Source organism: Mercurialis annua, linkage group LG5 (genome assembly GCF_937616625.2).
Source record: "Mercurialis annua linkage group LG5, ddMerAnnu1.2, whole genome shotgun sequence".
In the NCBI taxonomy this organism is placed as follows: Eukaryota; Viridiplantae; Streptophyta; class Magnoliopsida; order Malpighiales; family Euphorbiaceae; genus Mercurialis; species Mercurialis annua.
This window is the reverse complement of record NC_065574.1, coordinates 13,306,590-13,333,078: the sequence shown is the minus strand read 5'-3', so window position 1 is coordinate 13,333,078 and position 26,489 is coordinate 13,306,590. Positions and strand designations below refer to the sequence as shown.

The window sequence follows — 26,489 nt, the reverse complement described above, 5'->3', positions numbered from 1 at the left end:
GTTATGCAAGAAACTCTTAGGAACGGTGGCTCCTAGCGTCGACAGTGCTTGATGAATTGAATCTTGGTTAAAAGGATTCACCCTTGGATAATTTTCTAGGCCATACAAAGGGATAAACCCCGTCCCGCTGCCTGAAGTCCTCAAACTCCCAACATGAACATTTGCCGGAGGGGTTATCCCGGTGATCACAATGGACCGACCACCAGTAGAACCGCCTCCTAACAACCCAATTTTCATTCCAATAATGCCTGGGTGCTCTACCCTTTCCAAAGAGGGTTATCTGCCATTGTTGCAAGTGTGAAAAACAGAGTATTACTAAGAACAAAGCAAAAAACAGGGGATATTCAAAAATGATTTCCACCTACGGCGCCAAGTGATAAATCGCTGCCGCCTGATCCGGTCAACAGAGCCTGAAAGAATAAGAACAAAGAAACCCCAGACAAAATACCGGTGGGGGAAACCGACAAATTGCTCTGACGGTTTAGTCAGTGTTTGTAAGAAGAAAAGGAAGAAGAGGAGAAAGAGAAGGTGCAGGGTAAGAAAAAAAGAATTACATCAGGATTTGCACATAAGTTGCCTTATATAGGTTCACCCTATGCACAGGGCCAGATCCAGGGGGTCGAAGAGGGTCGTCCGACCCCCCTCGCCGGGAAAAATTAAAAAAAAATTCATCTAGGGGCGGTTATAACCCCCTAAAAACCGCCCCTAGAAGTGATAGGGGCGGTTTTTTTTCCATGTAACCGCCCCTACAAGTAATAGTTATCAATTTTACACTGTTTTACCCTTGTTTTATCTCTTTAAATGGCCGAATTCAAAAATTTCGACCCTCCTGACTTAGACTCCTAGTTCCACACCTGCCTGTGCAAACCTACCTCAGTGGATTATTCCTCTTCTCTTGGTCCCCACAAATCAGTTAGCTGATGTGGCAGCTCCTCATTATGTCTCGTATATCGAGAAAGATACACGATGCGGAGAACCTTCTATAGGTGTCAGAGTCCGTTAATGGTCCCAGAGGGTTTGTTAGTAGAAACTAAAGATCGGTCTACCTGCGAATCGAGCTAGGTCAATTATTCCGGTTACCGTATCAGTCATGCTTTACCCGAGATACCATAGTCCGGAATGCTATTCAGTGGAGGTATCTCGGTTCGGGTCCCCTAATTGCCTGACCTGGTGAAGTCTCATGTTGTTAAGGCTGCTTTAATGCCTTTATGTTACTAGATACGATATCAATTAATATTTTAATATATGATTAATTAAAGTAAATTATGAATCATTAGAAACCCACTCTCCAATGAAGGTGTCATGTCAACATAAGAGGGTTTTTGAACCGATTTTGCCAAATTAGGGTAAAAGTGATCCGGTTTTCTTAATTTGGACGTTTTTGATACTTTTTGCCAAGTTGAGGAGGTAAAGTGATCCTTTTGTTCATAGATTATGCCTCTTTTTATATTAGAAAAAGGCTTAAGGTCTGAAAAACTACCGACCTTTCAAAATTTTTTCAATTGCACCCTCACCTTGTAATTTCTTCAATAGCACCCTATTTCATATTTTTGGCTTTCAATAGCACCCCGACCTTGTAAAACAGTCAATTTTACCCTATTATATATTTTTGACTTTCAACAGCACCATAAATTATTAAATTAAACTCATTTATCGAAGACTTATTTGAACTTTTTTTAAGTTAAAAGACTTGTTTAAAAGTGTACAAGTAGAAAAAAGTATGATTTCACCTTTAAATTTAATTTTTTTGAAAATTTCATCCTTATAGTAATCAAATCATCTAATTTTTTTACTTTAGAGTGCTATTGAAAGTCAAAAATACAAAATAGGGTGCTATTGCAAAAATTACAAGATGAGGGTGCTATTGAAAAAAAATTGAAAGGTCGGTAGTTTTTCAGACCTTAAGCCTTAGAAAAATATATAAAATCGCATAGCGGTTCTAAAATGGCAGGCACAAAGTATTTTAGCATTCTAGATATAAATGAAGCGTGTCTTACTCTCATTACTTTCCAATTTAAACTGCAACAAAACAAAAATGTCCACTGCATCTTCATTTTCTTCCGATGTTTCTCTCTTCGTCTCTTTACTAAATTACTAATCAGTAACTGCTAACCTAACTAATCCTCCATTGATACAAATCTAAATTTATTTCACAGTTCCATATTATCAAATATTCAATAATACAGTATGATTTCTTCTCGGCGTTACTGCTGCCGCTTCACCTTAATACATGTAATTCTTTCAATTTTATTAGCTTGAATCAGTTTAATTTAGTTAGGTTTTATAGTTTTAATTGAGTGATTTTTGGCTTTCTTGTTAGGTTATATTGTTGATATGGCTCTTGAGTGCAGAGCAGACTGGTTCTTGGAGCACTGATAATTTTAATTATGGGTAAGCTCTTTTAGCTATAAGCTTGATTCTATAGATTGTGAATTTGATAATTAATTTTTATTTTTATTTTTAGATTTGTTTTGATCTGAGTGGACTTATATTTGAATATCTGATGGTTTTAGATTTTTTGATTATAATCTTAGGGTGTGTTTTTGGGATAGTCTCGAAATGCTTATTGAAATTCTCATTTAGTTAATTCTTTCCATCCTAACCTAGGTAGCAGCATGATCAACGTTTCCGGGGATACGTGTTAGATACGAAACTTCGATTTTAACATAGGAAACCTTAAAATAATTTTGTTTCGCTGTGGCCGTGTCCAAGTATCCCGTTTTCCCGTGTCCGTGCTACCTATTTCTAACAACTTAACAGAAAATTAAGACATTTTGACAGAAATAAAATCATGTTGGAAATGGCATGCAAGAATTACTAATTTCTAGCATGCGACTCATTCGGAAGAAGACCTGAGTGGTTGATTAGTGAAGTGTTTGTTGTGTGCATTTTTATTGGTAGCCCTCACGTGTTTGTGAATATAATAGCTGATCAATCAAATTTGTGATATTTTTTTTCTCTTAGAATTCCTTTTTCCGAGGATTGTTTCGGTGAATTCTGGTTCATGCTTTTTATCAATAATAGAAAGATTATCTATTGGTGTATTTTAATGACAATTATGGTTTCCATGGGTTTGACATTGACCTAAAGACGGCAATTTGTATTAGTCTAAAGAGTTTGGACTTCAATCATACTTCTAATATTGGAGGGCTCTTGTATGTTTGGTTTTTGAACAGGGAACATCATAGTGAGGAATATTGTGCAATGTATGACATTTGTGGCAAACGCAGTGATGGCAAAGTTCTGAATTGCCCATATGGTACACCATCTGTTAAGGTAAATTGCAACTTCTTGATGATTCAAGGGCTCTGCTCTCTTATGGCTGCAAATATACCTATCATGTTTGAATTCATGTGAGTTCCACAAAATTTATTTCCATTGATGCATTTACACAGCCAGAAGAACTTTTCTCAGCCAAAATTCAAAGCTTGTGCCCAACCATAACAGGAAATGTTTGTTGTACAGAGGTTCAATTTGATACACTGCGGACCCAGGTCCAACAAGTAAGAAACTTCATTGCTCTCTTTATTTATATTTTAAGGATGTAAGTAAATGTTATGTCTTTGTGTGTTTGTCTATCAAATACTTTTTCATATGTTTTGTAGTTGAAAGCACTGATTTTGTGCATTTATGTATAAGACTTGTACTTGTTGGAAACCATGATCTTTTGGTGGCTCACATCCTCTCTGCTAATGATGTATAAAGTCTACCTTGTAGTCTATCTATGACTTTAATTGCGACTTTTGTGTTTTCAAAGCAAGTTTTTTGCGAAGCGTATTGCCGAAGCAATTGGCATAATTTTTAATTCAGTTTGTTATTAAATGGACAATAGGAGGTTAGATTAGCCGAAAGATGGTTATCGCTTCAAGGACACCGTCTTTCTTTTAGTGTTTTCATGGTTTTCTCTTTGTTTTGTTTTTCTATAATTGTCCTTTGATGAATATGTTCCGAAATTTTTCACTCTCTTCTTTTGTTATATAAGTAAACAAACTTTTAACATAAAAAGAACGATTTAATGTTTTTTTTTCTTTATTCGTGTATGAATCATGTAATCTATTGCAGGCAATTCCTTTTCTTGTGGGCTGCCCAGCATGCTTGAGGAACTTCTTAAATCTTTTCTGTGAGCTATCTTGCTCGCCAAATCAAAGTCTTTTCATCAATGTTACTTCTACTTTGGAGGTGAGGGCTCTGATAATAAGTAATAGCTTGTGTTGATGACAATATGTGCCCTTCTGGTTTTATATTAGTTAGCTGCCTTCTCATTTGTTATAGGCTATTGTTTCCACTCTGATGAAATTATGGTCTTTAGTTCAGTTGTTGGTTGCCTCTTTGTAGATTCCCATTTGTTCTCATTTTTGTGCGGTCAATAATGATCATTAAATCATAAATTAATATTTGCAGTGTTATTTTAGTGGGTAAATTTATTCTTTTAATGATCTTACTTATCTTGAGGTAAATCCTGCTGCCAAAATGGTGCCGTTCCCTACAACATTGGCATTATTGTCATTTGCTACTGGGTATGTGTTGTAACGTGTAATCATGTCAAAACTCTGGCTGCCTTTATGAATTCCCATGGGTCCCCATTTCTGTGTGGTCATCAATGATCATTTAATCAGAAATTTTTGCAATGTTATTTAAGTAGGTAAATTTTATTTTCTAAGGCTCTAAGCTATGTGTTGTAGACATGCTGAAATGGTGGTTTCCTTTTTGTGGATTCCCAATGGTTCTCATTTTTGTGAGGTCTGTAAAAACTTTAGTGGGTAACTTTTATTCTTTAATCATTACTTATCTTGAGGTAAAGTCAGTTGCCAATATGGCGCCGCATTATGGGCATATGCTACTCAGTATGTGTTGCAAATGTGTCTTCTGACACTGACATCAACAGTTGACATCTATCATTTTCTAATGGCATGCCCTAATATCCTTGTCCAATAAAACTGTTGTGCATCATTCTTTCGTTAGAATGGGAAATTAATGATAAGTTTGTGATCAATAATTTTGATCTTCATAAAAGATGAGATCGTTTCATGTTATCAAAAAGTTATGATTAATACAATGTTCTTATGAATCTTCTATTGTTACCTTTGTCATTTACCAAGGTTGGCTGCAATTCGACCGTGGATGGTATCGACTATTATTTATCCGACACTTTTGCACAAGGGCTCTACAATTCCTGCATGGATGTGAAGTTTGGTACTATGAATACACGGGCATTAGACTTTGTTGGAGCTGGTGCCAAAAGTATTAAAGGTGACGAGCTATCTTTCAACGTGATTATTAAGCGTAGAGTATCCTTGTCTGTTTAACTTCACTTGTGCTGTCAGTTTGCTGCATTGCCTGAACTGTGGCAAGAACAGTGTAATTCTCTTTTCATTTAGTATTTTGAGGACCTATATAATTGAGATGGACCTAGGCAACAGAATACAACTGGACATATATCAGTTTTGGCAGATTCATAGTTTTTGAGTAGCTGCAGAAGCTTTTATTTGGAAACTTACCTTGTCTTTATCATTCTTCCCTTTTTTACTAACAAAATCTTTAGTAAATGAAAGCTAATGTTAGCACGTGTCATATTCATGCTGGTTGATTATTTTTGTTTGGTCCTCATTGTAAGACATTAAGAAAACCTGTTACCTAACACTGTTCTGCTGGATTAAGATAAAGTAACAAAAAGTGCTGCAGAAAACTGCTGATGCTGACTAGGAATTAGTAATAACTCTAGAAGCACTAACCTATCTTGGCTTCTTCTCACTTTTAAGCAGAAACTTGTCATAGCCTATATTTTTTGTACATCGAATGGATGGTCTAGTTATTATTCTTGAAGGAATTACCCCCCTTAAGGTGAGGATTCTAGTTTTATGATTATTCTGCTATATGCTTAAATTGACGAGATGCGTATTTTTCTATTTTTAGTTAGGCGCTCGACAATAGGCATTTCGTGCGCATTCATTGAAATTGTAAAAGCAAGTTCCTATAACGTATTCTTTTAGCCATTTGTCCTATAAATGTTTTCCATAGGCTCTGCTTGTTTTGTGCCTGTACCAAATTCTAATTTCCTTATATTCTTATCGTATAGAATGGCTTACATTTATTGGTCAGAAGACACCCCCTGGGTTCCCTGGGTCTCCTTATGCCATTAATTTCAAGACGAGCATTCCTGATGTTTATGACATGAAGCTTATGAATCTATCTGCTTATTCATGTGGAGACACTTCACTGGGCTGCTCTTGTGGTGATTGTCCTTCTACTCCTGTGTGCTCGAGTTCAGAGCCTCCAACTCCACACAAAGAAGATTCATGTTTAATTAAAGTTGGGCCTCTTAAGGTTTGGAAAGTTGGCAACTTTGATTTTTTTTCTTTCTCTTTCACTATCTCTGGTTTCAGTAGTTGGTCCAAATTTTTCATTGTTGATTGGTCATAGACTAAGATAGATATTGATGGTCTACAGTTAAAACTTATCTTTTGTTGTAGAATTTATTTGGTGATGTTGACCAATGCTTGCAGGTCAAATGTATTGATTTCTCAGTAGCTATTGTATACATTCTACTAGTTTTTGCACTAGTGGGATGGACTTTATTTCATCAGAGAAGGGACCAAGGAGCTGTATCTGGCAAAGAACCATTGTTAGGCTATACAGATGAAGATAATAATCATGACATTCTGGTGGATGGTAAGGTAGGTAAAATTGTATGTTCCACAATGCAATATTTTCCCGCTTGCTTGCATGTCAATAAAGAAGTTGCTGCTTCAGCCATGTTATGAGACATCTCTTATGGTTCCCCCTTTGTGATATCTTTCTTTTTTCTACCATTTGCTCTATCTTATAATCAACTTTCAGTTGTTGCAGTTATACTGTATTGTTTTCATTTTAAAATATTTGAATTTTTCTTTGAAATTCTAATTATATGCTTTTGATTTATGGAATGTATTTGTTATATTCCTTTAATTCTTCTAAATGATGAGATCCTTGGCTTGATTGAAATTGTTGATGCCTATTTTATCTTGAATACCAGGTACATGAGAGTACTCCTAGATTGATAAATTGGTTCCAACTTCCCAATGTTCAAGGATACATGTCAAGATTTTACAGGTGAAATTTAAACTGCGTTTGCCCTTTTATGAATGTGTATACACTGATTATTTCAATTTTACATCCAGGCAATACGGTACTTGGGTTGCTAGAAATCCCACCCTCGTCCTGTGCTCATCACTGGCAGTTGTTCTTGTACTTTGTGTAGGTTTAATTGGTCTTAAGGTGGAGACGCGTCCGGAAAAGGTATTGACATCAATTTTACTAACTATGTAAAGGTGTCTTTTCCGTCGTGAGTTCTTAGTCAAGTAGTGTCCTATAAATGGAGTATACATATTTGCTTTACTCGTCTTATGAAGCTTTGAGTTACTTATGAACCATTGATCCAATTTTAAAAAGAATGTTATCTATTTACTTGTGGATTTTATAATGGCTTAATCACTCAAAAGCCCTCCACCTTTAAACTTTTTTTTGCACCCTGACGTTGGAAAACTCTCTCAAAACCCTCCCACCTTTAAATTTCATTCCAATTGCACCATGACGTAGGAAACTCCTCTCAAAATCCCCCCACCTTTATATTTTTTTTCAATTGTACTCTAAATTGGAAATTTTTATGGTTTGGATTTTAAAAAGTTATTGGATATAATTTTAGGAAGAATAACTTTTTACATTATTAATAATATTAGTGTTTAATTAGAATATAAATTAAAAATAAAAGATTATTTAAAAAAAATTTCATGTGAAAAGAGGTCAATTTAATAATTTGGGGTATAATTGAAAAAAAATCTAAAGGTGGGGTTCTGAGAGGATTTTCCTACGTCAGGGTGTAATTGAAAAAAAGTTTAAAGGTGCCTTTTATAATTTGACATTTCTTTAAGTGACAATGCTACGATTTTCTGATAATTGGACTTTGAAATGTATGATTTTCATTTACTGCCCTGTTTGTTTCTTGTAATTATTTTTTGAAACAGGATTTTCTTTTTGCTATATTAACTACATTTGTTGTTTTTGGTTGATATATCTGCTCATTAGATTTTATAGAATTTCAATATGTCCATTTAGTTCTCCTGTTCTTCCTCTTTTCGTTAACTGATGTTGGTCAATTCTTAACAACTATGATTATTAGCTGTGGGTAGGTCCTGGGAGTAAGGCAGCAGAAGAGAAGCATTTTTTTGACAGCCACCTGGCCCCATTCTACAGAATTGAACAGGTTTCATTATACTTTTTGTATTTCTCTTTCTCGACCCTGTCTTTTTGTGATTTCCCAAATTTAACTGCTATCTTGCTTTGTGGGCATTTCTGTTACTCATTGTTTGTTATATGAATCTGATAAGATTGGTTTTTATTATTGTGTAGTTCATGATGTGAGCCATGCCATTGCATTACAAATTTACATCTTTGCAATGGATGGCCTTTTTTTAATCCCAATTGCAATATTCATTTACTCATGCCTGAAAAGCTACCACTATGTTTTCATATATGCAATTTGAAATTGTGCTTCTATTATTCTGCGTTTCTTGGATAGATATTTTGTTTTTGTTTTTCTTTTGTTTCTTTAAAGGCCTAATCACTCAAAAACCCCTCATCTCTAAACTTTTTTTCAATTCTACCCCGACGTTGAAAATTTGTCAATTTTACCCACTTTTGAATTTTCCGTTTTCAATTGTACCCCAATATTTTAATTTTTGTTAATTTTTTTACTTAAATGATGAAATCATTCAATTAATTAAGTCTAAACATGAAATTAAATTCTTTTTTATTCAAAAAAATAAAAATAAGTCCTTTATTTTTAAAAACTAACTAAAAACCATAATCAAATTAACACTAATTTAAATTCTTAATTAATTTAACTAAATTTAAATAAATTTTAAAAATATACAATTAATATATGCGAGACATGGAGAATGTTTTAAACAAATTTCCAAACGCAAAAGACGTTAATTTAATTTTTCAGGGTACAATTGAAACACAAAAATGTAAAATAGGGTAAAATTGACAAATTTTCAACATCAGGGTATGATTGAAAAGGGGGTAAAAGGTCGGGGTTTTTTTAAGACATTAGGCCTTCTTTAAAAGGGTTTGTTTTGTTTAAATTACGTAAGTACTGAAGTTGTTACATGATGTTGCATGTCTCAGCTTATACTTGCAACCTTGCCTGATTCAGAGCATGATAGGAAGACCAGTATTGTTACTGAGGATAATATCCAGTTACTCTTCGAATTACAGAAAAAGGTATAGCAAGTGCTTGTTCCTACTTCTTAACTATAATTAAGCGTGTCACAGTTTCACTATAAGTTGATTTTTTTTCTTTCACAAACGTTGTTTCTTATTTCCTTATCTACAAAATGGAATATGGTACTTTTGTGTTTTGATCATCTCTTGCATGGAAATAGGCAGATAGGCGTCCATATAGCCATTTTTTAATTTCTTTTGGTAATGGAATATGTGATATCTCTATCTTTGCTTAATGCTACCAGGTTGATGGCTTACGTGCAAATTATTCTGGCTCAGTTGTATCTCTTACTGATATTTGCCTGAAGCCTTTGGGCCAGGATTGTGCTACTCAAAGTGTTCTGCAGGTTATTTTACATTGTACTAAGTTACATATTGTTTGTCTCTCTTGAAGGTGAAGAATACAATCGCATGCTCTAATATGTATTTATAGAGCCTGTAAACTGGGATTGGGGGGGGGGGGGGGGAATTCTTTATTCTTGCTTAATTATTATAAAAATTCATTTTCTTGTGATAAAGTTTTGAATTTTCAGATGTATGGTTAATGTGCTCCTGTATAAACATATTATTTTTTTACTTACACTTTTATGTTTTTTTTCCTATTTTCTTTGATAGTATTTTAAAATGGACCCTGAAAATTATGACAACTATGGGGGAGTCGAACATGTGGAATATTGTTTTCAGGTATTTTAGCAATCTTCTCATTTTGTATCTATGAAGCTATTTATTTTTGGGAGAGGATTCTCGCAACACATAATATTCCTACGTTCCTTTTGTATTTCTTGAACCACTAGCTGCATATTGACTTCCATCCCTTGTATTTCCTTCATTCAGCATTATACTTCTGCAGAAACATGTTTAAGTGCATTTCAGGCTCCTCTTGATCCAACCACTGCCGTAGGGGGCTTTTCAGGGAATAACTATACAGAGGTAGTATGTCTAATCCTTCCTGAGTTCATTAATTAGAATATATTAACTCAGTGATACAATTTTTTGTTTCAGGCTTCTGCTTTTATTATCACCTATCCAGTTAATAATGCTGTTGATGAAGCAGAGAATGGAAAGGCAGTGGCATGGGAAAGAGCATTCATTCAGTTAGTGGAGGTTTGCGCACTGTGCAATACTTTTATTGCATAATTTTTTTACGCTGTCCTATACATTTGGTTTTTATGTTTCACATTTATATGCTGTTAGTGTTGAGTAAATTTAGTTTCTGCAATTCTGTTGTGAATATGAAGGTTTTTCCAATGCAATTTTATGCCTCTAAACTGCATGCCATTAGATGTTGTAAGAAGCTTCCACCTTCATGCAACCCTTTTGTTTAAGATAAATAGGATACATTTGTAGTTTCGAAAGAAAAAAATGTAAGATACACTTGTAGGAACAGTTCCAAGCATGTACAGAAAAGTTGGTACTGTGGCTCCATTAAGTTGTTAAAATTCATCTCCAGCATATTGTTTTCCACATTTTCTTATGTTTTGAACCTATAGTATTGATTAACCGAGTGTTTTTGCTGCTGGAAAAAGTTCTGGTACGATCATTTTATAAAATTATCATGTTTAGAAAGCCTCTAAAGGGATAAATTAAATTAATACTCATGGACTAAACTGTTGAATGTGTACTCAAGGAGATGAGAAATGAAGATTAGATATGTTTGTTGGAGAGAAAATTTGTATTCAGACTAAGGCTTTCTTTTTTAAAATGTTCCAGATATTGAATGGAAAATTTTGTCACATAATTATCTTGTTTCATGTTCATGTATCTAAACTCTATTTCTAGAAGCATGGATGGGGAGAACTTTTGCATTAACTAGTCGTAATCCCGCGCATTTGCGCGGAATCAAATTTACATTTAATTTAAATAATAACTTAAATAGAAAAATTAATATAATAATACTACAAACCCCGTGATTTTAAACTAATAAAGAAAAATAAAATATAAAAATATTCTAATAATTTTAATAGTGAATTGTTATAAAATTTTGAATATTATAAAATATGGACAGAGTGCCATATTTTTCAATACTTTACAATATTAATCAAATCTTTTTATGCGGTACGCTGCTTTTGCAACTAAAAATAGCATATTCATTTTTGGCTCTTTTATATATTAGTATCATATTAATTTTTAGATCTTTTACCGAACCGACTGAATTAAGTAAATTAAATCTAATTACCCAAATTATAGAAAGTTAAAAAATTAAAGAACGAATCGACCAAATAGTTAATTTAGTGAAAGTGATAAAATTCGGGGTCCACCAATATAGCCTTGAAGTGGTATAGTGAGGAAATCAGCAACATAATATTTGTTGATCCCATTGTCATCAGGTTTGAGCCCCAATGCATTAGGTAGTAAATCAAACAAAAAATTTGTTCAATTTTTAATTTATTTTAGATTATTCCATCATTATATCTCTACAAATTCAATAAAACGATGACCATTACTTATATTAACATAACAAACTATTTAATTTTTTGACGATGAAATCTACAAAAAGAAGAAGAAGAGGTTTTGGATATGCATCGAACGGAATTGATTGTGCTATTGTGTTTTGCCTCTTGATAGTATTCTTTTCTTCAATTGAAATAATTATCAAATAACTATTGGGAAAAAGATGGAAACTTAAGTAAGATTGTGTTTGATTAAAATAATTGTTTTAGAAAAGGTGGGAACTAATGAGAAAATTATATTTTGTGAGAATCAATAATTATATAGATGATAGTTGTTAGCTATTATTAAAATTTGCAGAAAGGAGGACTGCTCAGTGAACAAGTTTCTTGCATCCACATAAACTACTCTACTGCACCACATAAACAAATTTCTTGAAAAAGAAATGATTAAGTTTCTTGAACAACTTTCTTGCATCCATATGAACTGTGAAAAACCAATATAATATTTATGCTGTTTGATATACTTTACAGAATTTGCATAGTATTGATTAAAAAATTAACACTTGTATAATACCAAATTTATGCTCAGATTTACCAATTTGAGCAGTATGTATGACTACTTTTTGCCAGTCATACATTATAAGCTTTTATCCCTCAAAAGTTTTGAGGAATAAAAGCTTATAATGTAGGCCTGGAAGCAAAAATATTAATAATCAAAATTAGGGGATTATTATAGATTTTATTTGTACTATATTTGTACTTTTCTTGCTTTCCCCTTTTTTTGGGATGCCATGTTCTTTCAATAAAATTGTAGATTCAGCTGTTCTCATTCTTCAGTGAAAAAAAGAACAATCTTTGTTATGCATCCGAGCGCCAATGATTCTGTTTGTTGCTATTAAATATAGGAAACTAGTTTACTTTTAATTATCCCTGGAAAATGTGTTTGAAAGGTGAGCAATGTTGGACACATTGCAGCATGAAATTTTCTCCCTTCCCTGTGTTTAGGTTGTGGAGAACTGAGTAAGCATGGTGGCAAATTTCTCCCTGCTTTGGTTGGTCTAGATTTCTTTTTCTTAATTAACATCTTTAACGTTCATTTTATTGGTACTTTCTTATTATCCAAAAGACAAATAAAAATGATTTTCTGCTTATGTTTCATTTTATTGCAACAGTTGCTTTATATTTTAGTCCTTATGATATTACATATGTATTAATCCATACCTATTATAAACTCAGGAGGAGCTGCTAGCAATGGTGCAGTCTAGCAATCTTACTCTCTCATATTCAAGCGAAAGCTCAATCGAGGAAGAGTTGAAACGAGAAAGTACTGCGGATATTGTAACTGTGTTAGTAAGTGTCTACCAAGCTTGACATTAATCTGCTTATCTTTATTTCTGTAGACCTTTACTTTTCACATGTGATTAATGTAACGAGTGACTTTCTTTCCGTTTCTCCCACTTATCCATCTTTTTTAGGTGAGCTATGCTGTGATGTTTGCTTATATATCTGTGACATTGGGTGATGTACCTTCTCTGTCTACATTCTACCTCTCATCCAAGGTATAAGTTTTTTCTTGCATTGAGTAGTTCTTTTGTTCTAAATCTACATATGTGAGTGTGTATATCTATGGCATTTTGTATAAATATGTTTCCATTCTCACCTCGGAATTCATTATTCATAAAAGCCACTTATGTCCTTCTCTTGGTTTTGTTGCACATATAATGCTTCCGGATTGTGTTGGTTGATGAATGCCTTTCCTGGTAAAATCTTACAATCCTTGCACAATGGTAGCACTGTAAAGATGATGTATATTTATCTGCTGTTAATTTTAATCTAATGCATGCATCTTCTAAAGTAATGGTATCTTAAATCCAAATCATAAGCTTCCACAAAGATTGAAGTGGGTCTTCCTTTCAGATACCTATCTCCAAATTTAGCGTTTTTTCTCCACTCTTTCAGATCTTTTTAGTGGCATAATCCATGCCTATTTAAATTATTAGAGATAATGATAATACCATGCAGGAAAGGGATCATTGTTTCTGTTCCTGAAAAACATTTTGTTTTTCATATGTGAAAATGATATTTTGAGGAACTAAATAATTTGGAAAATTTATCTATGTTAGGAAACAATTAGTACATATGCTGTGCTGATTTTATTTGTAAAACTGCATTTTTCAAGGGTGAATTATTTCTGCTATCATGATTTTTAGGGCCACAACCTTTTGTTTGTATAAAATATATATCTACATTAGGGCTCTAGCAAATTGATATAATTGAAGTAACTACTTCCTTTTATTTGCGAAATTTCATGTGCCGGGGTACTGTGTTTCTACCACTTCAAATGGTGTCACTGGTGGCAGCATTTGTTAGAATCATAACCTCATTATGATGATAGACTGTCATCCCTATCAGTTTATAATCGATGTTTACCAGCTTCATCACTTTTTATTTCCATTTGGAAACTGTAAATTGACAAACCATTGTTAGAAGTAGGTCGACTTTGTATCCCATGACTTATTTTTCATCAAAATTATAATGAAAAAGAAACTGAAAAGGACCAAAAAAAAGGTTTCTGATTGAATAAAGTTTTTGGAGCATCCCTTGTACTTGAGAATGTCAAATGTTTCAATTTTGATGTGGCATGTTAACTATATAATTCACAGGGATTCAATAAGAGAGGAGAATGAGTCTTTTATATAGGTGAGAATGAGGCTGTCTGAAGAAACAAAAAGTTCTGGTTTGAAATATGTGTAACTCTTCTACAGCCTGCATGATACAAGTGAGGAAGTCTGACTCCAATAGAATCACAGAATCCGCAATAGCATATTTACTACTTTGCTCAACTCTCAAATACCACGAATTATAGTGGCACTTTGCCTTCTAGAATGCCATTGCCATGTTAGGTGATCCAGATAGCCTGCATGGAAATAGAAAACGCTGGAACAGTTTTTTTTTTTTAAAAAAATTGGTTATAATATAAATTCTTGGGTGTTTCATAAGCGTTTTTCAGAAATGAAAATGAAATAGTGAAATGTAGGACTCGCTAAGCTTCCGAGCAACATAGGCTGAAGGTGAAACTATGTTTTGCTTTTGGGGAAAAAAGAAAAAAAAGGAAAGGTGATGTATCAGAGAGAAGGACAAAAAGAGAAGGGAAAATAGAGGAATTTTAGGAAAATAGAGGGTAAAATATATAAGAGCATAGAAAAAAAGAAAAAAAATAGTACTTGGAGGCTAGCCTGCTTATCTCGTTTTTGGTGTTTTAAGAACTTAGTAATTCTGTTTCGAATTCATTGCTCGTACATGTTTGTCTAGAATATGAGGCTAGGTTATTGGCTATTCTGTTGCTTGGGGTATTATACCAGCTGTGATTGAGTTAAAGTTGACCGCTATGGTAAATCTTGTTATCTTTTTCTCCTCACTCAAAATTAAAACTTACTGCATATAGGAAATAGCTATTTTCTCTACAAGATATGGATGTTTCTTTGTGGATATATTATGAAATCTGTTGGACGAAGGGGTGTTTTTGCCAATTACTTCACCGACTGGTTCCCCACAGGCATAACCTAGTGGTAGGGACATTGTATTTTGACCAGAGCTCAAGTTTGATTCCCCCTCCCCACATTGTAATAAATAAAAAATCAAAGACAGAACTGAAGTGTCAATTTGTTGTTTGATGTAGCCAGAGAGTGGATCACACATAGCTCATCGGATTGCAAATCCAAGTAGCTTTGTCAATACAATTGAAAGATATTAACAAAAATTATCATATTCAACTAAAAATTCTTATTTCTTGATTGTACACTATCATTATCATATTAGCTAATCATCAAAATGTACTTTCACTTACAAAAGGAATGGAAATTTCATATTTGCTATTAGAAAAAGTGAAACAGAAGTGAGCAAGAGCTGAACAATCCAGACAAGTCTAATCCATGTATTACCTTACAGATTGATGTACCAACAAAGCCTACCCCCTACTTACCACATATGTTAAGCAGCATACCTTGTTGCAGACATCCCACTGTTAAAGTGGGAAATCCCACATTGGTTGTGTGTGTGAATGGACTTGTGTTTATATAATTAGTTGGGCACCTCCAGTTAATACCAATTGGTTTTAAGATGGAATCTAACATGGTATCGGAGCCTTGTCCATTCACACAATTTGAGTTTGGCCCGACCCACGTGAGATTTGCGTGAGGGAGGACTTTGTTGCTCGGCCCGTACACGCTACGCGTGAGGGGGAGTGTTAAAGTGGGAAATCCCACATTGGTTGTGTGTGTGAATGGACTTGTGTTTATATATTAGTTGGGCACCTCCACTTAATACCAATTGGTTTTAAGATGGAATCTAACACCCACGACGCGAGGTGTACTGTATTCCATGTAACTTTCCATTAGTATTGCATGATACCACTGACAGCCAAATTCATAGTATCATATGGCCTAATTCTGCATATGTGCCGTACAATTCTATAGTATTATCACTACCTACCAGACCACGGGTATAACTACTACCTGTTACAATTAATTGTAATAAACGACAATAAAATTATGTCAGTGGTCTTGTTATTACCATGAACATCGGCACAAGCTGCCATTCCAATATTCTTACTGCTGTCACCGAGTTAGATGCTTTCATCTTCCCATAGTTCTTGCAACTGCCACCATTGGCATTGTTATGTTTGTAATGCTAATTTTAATTTGTTTCCCAATAATTTTCATCCAATTTGTCGGTATTGACCAATTTTATGGTTAGCTTGCAGTACTAACTTATTCAAATGGTTTCTAGGTCATGCTTGGTCTTTCTGGAGTGGTACTTGTGATGCTCTCTGTTCTTGGCTCAGTTGGTTTTTTCAGTGCTATTGGAGTGAAATCAACACTGATCATAATGGAAGTCATCCCTTTTCTGGTTTTGGCAGTAAGTTCAATTATTTTTGCTCTTTACAGTGGCCAGTTATGTGCTTGATGCAATTGCAGGTCACTCATTTTATTGGACGCTATGCTCTATGCTTGTAAGGCAAGATGCATGGCAAGTATCACAAGTTTCTTCCAAAACAATATCCTCAGAAATCTTGCATGTTGATTTTTTTAAGTTTTCAGGAAATTGTTTATTGTTTACGCTGACCCATTTTACTGTTATGCATTACTCAAAAGAGGGCAAGGAATGGAGTTATACTCGGACACCTAAACTTTAGTTGATATGCTTGAAATTGTAGGTGTAGTTGCCATTGAGAAAGCACTACTGACTATGTTGATTAAAGGAAAATTAAATTCTATAACTCCAAAATAACTAAGATCAGATCTAAAAATGCATATTATGGGAATCAGTTGTAACCTCACTGCCAAATAGATACTACACTGAAGGAGCATCAACAGTTCCGAATTTTGTGCAATCTAGAATTTTGGAGGGTTAATTACATTATATTTGCTAATAAATTATCGTATGTACCTAGCAAATTTTCTGTATTTAATGCTAAGTCAAATATCATTTATATTGAACCAGTTTTATCCGAGTTCAGCCTTGTGTTGTTTTTAATAGATTTTCTGTTGATGGTTTTGGAATCTAGCTATCAAAACTCTAATTTGGTTATATACTACTGATATTAAATTCTGGTTTGCTCCTCTTAAATCAGGTTGGTGTGGATAACATGTGTATATTGGTGCATGCGGTGAAACGGCAACCACTGGAATTAGTTCTAGAGGAGCGAATTAGTAATGCACTTGTTGAAGTTGGTCCATCTATAACACTTGCTAGTTTATCTGAGATTCTAGCTTTTGCTGTTGGAAGTTTCATTCCTATGCCAGCATGTCGTGTCTTCTCTATGTTTGCAGGTTTATATTATCCTTGTAAATCAACACCACAATTTTGTTTTCTTTCCTATATATAGATTATACATTTTGTTACATGATTATCTGTAGCTTTGGCTGTTCTGTTGGACTTCCTTCTGCAAGTTACAGCTTTTGTTGCATTTATTGTATATGACTGTCGGAGAGCCGAGGATAACAGGATTGACTGTTTCCCATGCATAAAGTTTCCTTCATCTTCTCGAGGGCCTAATGAAGGTATTAAGGCATCAATGATATTGGATTTTCCATTAATAGATTTATATTCATTTTGCTAATTTTCTTTGTAGCTCTAATAATGTTCCGATGAAGTGTAGGTGTGAATCAGAGAAGACCTGGATTGCTGGCTAAATATATGAAGGTAGTTTTTTTGTTTTTTAACTAGATAGAAGTAATGTTTTTAGATCATCTTTAACTTGTCCACATCATTTTGTGCATCACAAGTACTGTTCGATTGCTATTACTTTTATATTGGAAATGTTACAAACGATGGTGATAGTGTGAGAAGGATGTTATATAAATTATAAATGCAGAGTGGATGAAATGTAGAAGTGTGAGTGATATTAAGCGATGGTAAAATAGCTGCAACCAATTCAGGGACTTTTATAAATGGTTGGCTTTCAACTGGTGATAACGTATGGTAGTAAGTAGAAGCAGTAAAAAAGCAGCATTTTGGATGTATGGAAGTGTACGAATGATAAGATGATAGATAATGACATTTGTGGGAAAGTGACATTGGCATTAAGTGGAGATAAGCTCAGACAGAGAAAATTTTGATGGTATGAGCATCTCCATCACGAGTCATGACATCATGAGCCTGCAAGGTGCTGAGCCTTGGATGTTAAACATATTAAATTATCATGGGAAACAGCAAAAGGGCAATGAGCAAGCCTAAAAGGATTTGAGGTGCCTTATGATATATTTAGTACAACAGGACAGCATCATCAGACCAGCGGACTCCTACTTCTGAATCAACTAGATTGGGATTGTGGAGTGGGATTGACAATGGTTCTACCTTTAGTAGACGGCAGCATAGTTATTGGCGCACTTGAGGTGTGAGGCCCCTCAGGCGATGGCCGAGAGGGGCCTCACCGGCCGAGAGGTGGGCCTTGTCAGAGGCAAGGCGCTGGCCAGGCGAGCCTCTGACATGCGGGCCCTATTTTCAAAATATAATCATGTTTTATTCATGTGGGCCTTTTAGAGTTTAATCAAAACATAAACTCTTTAAAAAAAGCTGCTGCCAGCAGTCACTTCATATATATAACCTAATTAATTTAACTCTATTTAACTTTAACACTTTAAAAATGCTGCTGCCAGCAGCCACTTAATATATTTAACCTAATATAACTCTATTTAAATTACATTTAACAAGACGATTATGATGATGATTTAGTTGATCTCGATGATCAGTAGTCTTTTAATTTAGAATTTAATAATATAATTATGGTACTTTTACGTTTTTAATTTATATTTGAACGTTTTTAAAATACATAGGGTTTATATACATATATTATAGTTTTTTATTTAGTCGCCTTTTCTCCAAAAGGCTTTGCATTTAATAACTAGGGACGGCAGGAACAATTTAGTAGCTACTAGTGTCTATACTGTTTTTGTCATGGCCATCATGTACTTATTTATCAATTTTTGTAGGAGGTGCATGCACCCATACTCGGACTTTGGGGTGTTAAAATAGTTGTCATTGCTGTCTTTGTGGCATTTTCTTTGGCAAGCATTGTAAGTTGATCATTGTTCTTCTCTGTTTCTTCTCTTCATTTTTCTATATTTGTTACAACTTCATTTTGCTAATGATTTTGTACTAATGTTTAATGCTTGTAGGCACTATGTACAAGAATTAGTCCTGGTTTGGAGCAACAGATTGTTCTACCCCGAGATTCTTATCTTCAGGTTTAATCTCTTTCCCAATTTTCTATTATCACGCAGAAGTTATATTTCAACTTTTTATTCTTTTACGGTGGCAATATTACAGCTAATGTTGTATGCTTTCCCAGGGTTATTTCAGTAATATTTCTGAGTATCTGCGCGTTGGACCACCATTATACTTTGTTGTCAAGGATTACAACTATAGGTATAAAGGTTTTATCCTATTGAAATTGCCAAGGATTATAACAATGTACAAGCAATCTTCACATACTCAAAATTCTTTAAAATAACATGCATCTTAATTACATTAATGTGTACTGCTTTAGCATGACAATTGCAAAGATGAAAGAGGGGAAATCATTAGATAACAAATTGCTTCGTAAGAATGTGAATGCTAGTTTTCATTGAATATTTAGCTTTCTTCTAGTTGTTGAGAGTATGCATGAGTCCTACATGCAAACTTTAGAAGTGCATTTTGGAAGAATGAACTGTAGGCTACTGAAGAATGTGGAAAGTGGAAATTGATGTTGCTAATTTGAAGAAAGCTTTGTCAGGGGGTAAATGGCTAAGCAATGCTATAGCCTACTCAAATTAAAACTTCTTCTGCAGGGAAATCAATTGATCCTAATCCGAGAATTTCTTTATCTTTTGTGCAGTTATCTATTTTCTATGAAAAATGCTTATTGTATCATTTGTAACGATGGACAAGAATTTAGGATTAGTTTCATCTGATTGCTTGGTTTATATCAAATGGCTTTTTGTCTGCAGCTTGGAATCAAGACACACAAACAAGTTGTGCTCCATCAGCCAATGTGATTCAAACTCGCTTTTGAATGAGGTACATTGAATTGAAAGTATCTTTCTCTTGAAAAAGGGATGTAAAATCCGCATGCTATTTCGTTGTAAATTTACATATGCCCTTTTAAGTCATCTTCTGAGGCCAAATTTCAAAGATTCACTTGTTTAATCCTATTAAAATCTCCATGTCACCTAGTTTGGATGTTGTATAATGGTGGTGGACTTTGACCCTGTAGACGTATCACAAAGTACAAGAATAGAAACAGCATAATGTAATGTACTGCATTTAGTAAACGGGGATGATGTTTTAGACAAATAACACTGGGCTGAGGGATTGTTATAGAATGTGAAGTTTTGATTAGCGTGTCTATGTAGTCAATGTGCTGAATCTGGTATCAACTACATTGCTTGTACATTATTTATTCTGGTTTTAAGTTGTCAGCATTTGAGATGCATTTTTGTGCACACCTATTGCAACAAAAACAAAGATCTTTGATTTATACGGTGTTTGTCCATGATTTTAGCCCCTGGGCTATTCTTATGAGTAAAGCTTCTGCCGTATTTCATATTTTCTAATTTTTTATGGTCTGTTGGAGCACTTAGTACTTCAATATCTATCAGTTTCTCACTTTGAAGGATAAAACCCTCTTCATATATTAACATATATATGTATATGAAATACGTTGTGCCACAGATATCAAGAGCAGCTTTAGTTCCAGAATCAAGCTACATTGCGAAGCCTGCCGCCTCTTGGCTAGATGACTTTCTTGTGTGGATATCACCTGAGGCTTTTGGTTGCTGCCGGAAGTTTTTAAATAGCACTTACTGCCCTCCAGATGATCAGGTTGGTGTTCGTGTCATTTTCCATAAGCTGAAACTAGCTGGAATCTTTATTCAGTTACTTTTGCAAAATGGCCTAATTGTTTTTATTAGAAACTATGATGTACAAGTAGTTTACTAAAAGTAAATATTTTCTTGTCAGCCACCTTGTTGCTCACCTGATGATGGTTTTTGCGATGTTGGGGGAGTTTGCAAGGATTGTACAACGGTTCTGTCCTCTCTCTTTTCTTGATTACATGCTTTCTGTTTTCCTAAATGTCCAGTTGCTTGCAGATGACGGCATTATTCAAGCACCTGGTTTTTTTATCGCAAAAAATAAAAAAACAGAAACTGTTGGTTATTATTTGAATTCTAAGTGCTTATACCATGTGCAAGCTTTCCCATAAACGTTTTAGCTTGTTTCCAGTGCTTCCGCCATTCAGATTTGGTGAGTGGCCGACCATCTACATCACAATTTAGGGAGAAGCTTCCATGGTTCCTTAATGCTTTGCCATCTGCTGACTGTGCAAAGGGTGGTCATGGGGCTTACACCAACAGTGTAGATCTAAATGGTTAGTGAAATTTGCATTTCTTCTGTTTGAGTGCAATTGCATGATTTTGACTGCTTTGATTTGACTTTGTTGTCAGGTTATGAGAGTGGAGTTATACAAGCTTCAGAATTTCGTACATATCACACGCCAGTTAACAAACAAGTACTATGAATTTTTGAAATCTTTGTTCTTATATTTAGAATGGAAATACTTTAGAGTGAATCTCTTTAAACATTTATTTTCTCTTTGTTCAACTTCCATTTCCTCAGAGTGATTATGTTAATGCATTGCGAGCTGCACGGGAGTTCAGCTCGAGAATTTCCGAGTCTCTACAGGTTTGAATATGCCACTGTGCTTTCTTCTTTTTAGTTATTTCATTTCATTGACTGAACTATCAAGAACTTCTGTTTTTAATGAGGGCTATGAAATTTGTTTGCCTTCTGATTGGGAGAGAATGATGTTAAGCAATGGTAGCTGAATTTGCTCTTTATTTCTGGTTATAGGCTTTTCTTTTTATGTGCTTACTCTTTGCAAAACAAAGCCATACAATAGCCGATACTACCCTCATGTGCTGCATATTCTGTCAAAAATCTTCAAGAATGCCAACTTTCAGTAATAGTTTTTTGTATATTTCTAGCGAGTTCTGATGTGGAGCTCTACATCTGCATCAGCCTGTCTTTGTCTGATAATAGTTTTGGTTCTTGACATGATGTTGAATTGACAATGCTTTGATATCTGATACATTTATGTTTTCTGCAAAGTAAGATAGAGTATTGCGAGGACCCTTAGACATTGGAGTCTGTCAAATAACCAATTAACCCAAAAGTTCAAGCTCTTAGGTGAGACTCAAACAATAGTATTATCTCTAGCACATCCTTGCACGCGGATGTCTATTGGGCTTGAAGCGTGAACAAGTTAATGACCACTTTATCGTGTACATTTAATGGGGATTGCCAATGATCGAACACTAGACTTTTCGAGCATAGAGGTTCTAATACCATGCCAAATAACCAATTCAACCAAAAGTTCAAATTGTTAGGTGTGGCTCTAGTTTTATCTCTAACAGAGTCTGTGTTGGGTCCCGAGTTGAACTTTATCCCTTACATACTTTCTGTGATATTGCACTGTTATCTTCTAACGTATAATTCTTTAATACTGTTCATGTTGCATCATTTATTTTTCCTATTCTTTCTTGTAAATATAGAAATTTAACTCTTACCTCTTTGATGCAGATTGACATCTTTCCCTATTCTGTTTTCTACATATTTTTTGAGCAATATCTGGATATTTGGAGGATAGCCCTGATCAATATTGCTATAGCACTTGGTTAGCACTATACTCTATTTCAGTATTTTAGATCTTCTAATCCTATGCAATGTATTTTCGAAGACTCTCTCTGCTGTCTTTCTCAGTAAGCAAAACTTAATTATTTTCTGGAAAATGACAATACGAGCACCATTTATTTTCTATTGTTACCATTGAGAGTTGAAATTTTTATTTTATCGAACTCTTCAACTTGATTCTTTGGTTATGATGTAGTGAAGAGGACGAGTACTTATTTAGCTTTGAATTGCAAATTTTAAACTGGGGAGAATGAAAATGGAATAGTTTTAGATATGGGCGTTCGTCATCAGGCATTCAATTCGTTTTATCTACCATAAATATATCATAAAAAAGCATGAGTTACTTCAGCGCCTGGTACTCAAACATTTGCTCGATGCATTTTCTTCCCCCTTCTTAACCTGAAAAGGCAGGGACTTACAGTTGCTGGTATTTCATGCATTCTTCTAGACTGTTGTCAGCTATAATAGCATCAAATGGACGATTAGATTAAGTGGAAGTCAAAGGGAATCCAGTTTACTATGTATCACAATCAGCTAAATATCCTCACCTAAAGCTGCGATTATTGCATTTCTCTAAACATTTTTTAATTTCACGTAATAACACCAAAGAAAAAGTTGGAATGTTGGACAACTGAGCAGAACACAAGTTTTATTTTACTGTGGGCAACAAAAATAACTCAACGAATACAGAGGTTTTATAAATATTTCCTTTTTCCACTGTATTTTGATAATTAGAAAAGTTCAATGAATTATCTAACTTGTGACTGGAATTTGTTTACTTCATTTGCCACTCATGCATTCCATTGACAATGTTCTTTTGGCGTTTTGGGATCATAATCAGCGAGCGTAGATTCCCAACAGCCTAATTTTAGGATTGTAAAAGGAAAATAACATTCTGTGTGTTTATGGGGATTCTAACTGCCCATGTGCGTCAGATATTCTTGCATGTAACAAGCACAAATGTAATACTCATTATGAATGGGTTGCTGGGTAGTTTTATGTAGTTACTTGCTATAAGCCATGATGCTTTGTGGGAGGATAATTTCTTCCTCTTGCTAGAAAACATTGGTTGAACTTTTTTTGTACATTTTTTCACTTTATGCAATGAAGTTGTGCTTTATAACTTGGCATTCTTTACATTTCTTTCTTTTTTCTGCTTTCTGTTCCTTAAAAATTTCTGTATTTCAGCTTGCAAGTGCTATAATATTTCCCATGTTGTTACCTTGCAGGTGCCGTATTCGTTGTTTGCCTGGTGATCACTTCTAGGTTTTAACTCTTTGTTAAGCTGCCGTTTATTTACTGTTTAATATACCATTTTCTCCCTTTTTTCGGTTGGGTTATTCTAAATTTGGAGGTTCATTGGTTTCCTTGGAATGCAGTTTGTGGTGTTCAGCCATCATTCTACTTGTTCTACTGATGATTGTTGTGGATCTAATGGTATGATAACCGCAGATTACACTTGGTTGCATGGGTGTGGGTGTCTGTTAACTGGTGCATGCATCCATACTAGTTTCAAATTTCAATAAAAGATACTGATTTTTGTCCCAATCATCACTTGTATTTTCATTCTTCACAAAGTGTGTTTTTTTGTCAATCTCATTATGACAGGGTGTAATGGCAATTCTAGGCATCCAACTAAATGCGGTCTCCGTCGTGAACCTTATAATGTCAATAGGAATTGCTGTCGAGTTTTGTGTGCATATTGCACATGCCTTCTTGGTTAGTATCGCTTGCTGTTGAAGTATCATTTTAATACTTTTATTAAATTACATACTTTAATACTTTTACTAAATTACCCATACTAATTGCTATTTTTATGTTTGCATATTCCTGTTACTTATTTTAAATTATTTAATGATAGAGGATAAATTTTGAAAAATAACAATAAATGCTCCATTTATGGACTAAAAAACTTCTCTCAAGTAATTAATATTATGGATCATAGGAGTATAATTTTGTTCTTCTTGGTATTTTAGATTTTGTGATTGCTATGTAATCTTTAATAGCCTCTCAAATACATCGTAAGAGAACTTATAATTACTATAAATCTGATATTATCATACAATTTTGTGATATTCTGACAGGTAAGCCATGGGGATAGGAGCAATAGGGCAAAAGAGGCTCTGACGACCATGGGAGCTTCTGTCTTCAGGTTATTCTTAAGCCTTTTCCAATTTAATTGTAACATGATTCTTTTGTGACCAATTTCCTGACAGTTCATCATCAGTGAAGAAGATCAACCTGCTGATTTGTAAGAGCAATAGCATTGCAAATATAACTGTTAGCTTGACAGAAATGCTCTTTCACTATTCTATGAAGATTCTTAGAGTCGATGTTTGGGCTTGATGTAACTGGATTTTGGTTTAGAAGCTAAACACTTGTTAATTTTTGTGTTATGTTTTCATGTCTTCTTTTGGCAGTGGAATTACCCTCACAAAGCTTGTTGGAGTCATGGTCCTCTTCTTCTCAAGATCAGAAATTTTTGTGGTCTCTGCTGCTTTCTTTGAGCCTTGAATTCTATTTTTCTTTTCAGGATATAAAAACAGTTTTATGGGTTTTGCAGGTTTATTACTTCCAAATGTACTTGGCTTTGGTTCTTATTGGGTTCCTGCATGGGCTGGTATTTTTACCTGTAAGTCGGCTATCCTGAAGTTTCTAGGAATAATTACTATCACTCTTGAGATTGGGACAAAAGTTAATGTTTTCTTCCTCAATTTTAAAAACTCAATTGTTTCCTTCCTGATATTTTAGTTATATTTAATTGAAATTCCTGACCTTTTAGTTCCATATAGCTAAAAAATCAGGGAGAAACAGTGAGTTTTTAAAATTTTGGAGAAAATAAACACTTTGACCTATTTGTAGGGATGATTATTCTAATTTCTTATATAACTGTTTCTGTCTTTTCAAAGGCCTCTTGTATTTGCTATGAATAAGAACAAGAGTAAGAATATCCCATTCAATAATTTAGAATACTAGTTAAATCATTATAACCATAGGAAGCATTCTGATACTTGCAGTTTGGAGTGCTAGTTGTGTGATTTTCGTTTGTGGGCTGCAGGTGATGCTGAGCATGTTTGGTCCACCAGCAAGACACATGATCGATGAACGAGAAGGCGAGTCTGCTGGTTCATCAAACCAGAGCTGATCGGCCTACTTCTTATTGTCCTGTTTCAAAGAAGCAATAGGGTGGATCATTCCCCTTCCAAAATTACAGGCAGATGTAAAATGAGGAACCGCATTATCACACATCTTCAGTTTCTGGCAAGATTTTTTTTTTCCTCCGTCCGTGATGTGAATGACCCTTCAAACAAAGAAGAATCCATAATGATTCTGTACTATCTTTTTGATGGCACCATATGCTACATGTATAGTACAGCAATCTAGCCATCTCACTGTACAGCCCCGATTCATACTCAACAGAAGTTACTCATATTTTCTTTTTCTTATCATACACATTTTAACCGTATTAGTACACAACTTTGGGAAATGCATTCGGTTCAAAGGTAAACGATAAATTGCAAAATCAAACACAAACCAAACTGAAACAACTCTTCAACATAAAAAAGAAAAAGAAAATGAACAAACTAGAATAATATATTAGGT

At 34.4% G+C, this 26,489-nt stretch overlaps 1 protein-coding gene across 1 annotated transcript; it reads left to right on the top strand.

Moving 5' to 3' along the window:
* Positions 1-1,957: 1,957 nt before the first annotated feature.
* Positions 1,958-26,394, top strand: LOC126680534 (uncharacterized). Its single transcript, XM_050375670.1, has 39 exons — positions 1,958-2,232; positions 2,321-2,391; positions 3,177-3,276; positions 3,396-3,503; positions 4,063-4,179; positions 5,100-5,250; positions 6,077-6,324; positions 6,504-6,674; positions 7,013-7,089; positions 7,158-7,275; positions 8,156-8,239; positions 9,166-9,261; positions 9,507-9,608; positions 9,877-9,945; positions 10,096-10,191; positions 10,264-10,365; positions 12,888-13,001; positions 13,127-13,210; positions 16,440-16,568; positions 17,284-17,482; positions 17,570-17,713; positions 17,812-17,855; positions 19,145-19,228; positions 19,331-19,399; positions 19,504-19,580; positions 20,144-20,213; positions 20,868-21,017; positions 21,156-21,221; positions 21,420-21,564; positions 21,641-21,705; positions 21,813-21,878; positions 22,776-22,869; positions 24,116-24,152; positions 24,266-24,323; positions 24,495-24,605; positions 24,971-25,038; positions 25,307-25,373; positions 25,450-25,518; positions 25,945-26,394. Exons 1-39 carry the CDS (start codon positions 2,188-2,190, stop codon positions 26,029-26,031), a joined length of 3,852 nt encoding a protein of 1,283 aa, XP_050231627.1. The 5' UTR covers positions 1,958-2,187; the 3' UTR covers positions 26,032-26,394.
* The last annotated feature ends 95 nt before the right edge of the window (positions 26,395-26,489 follow it).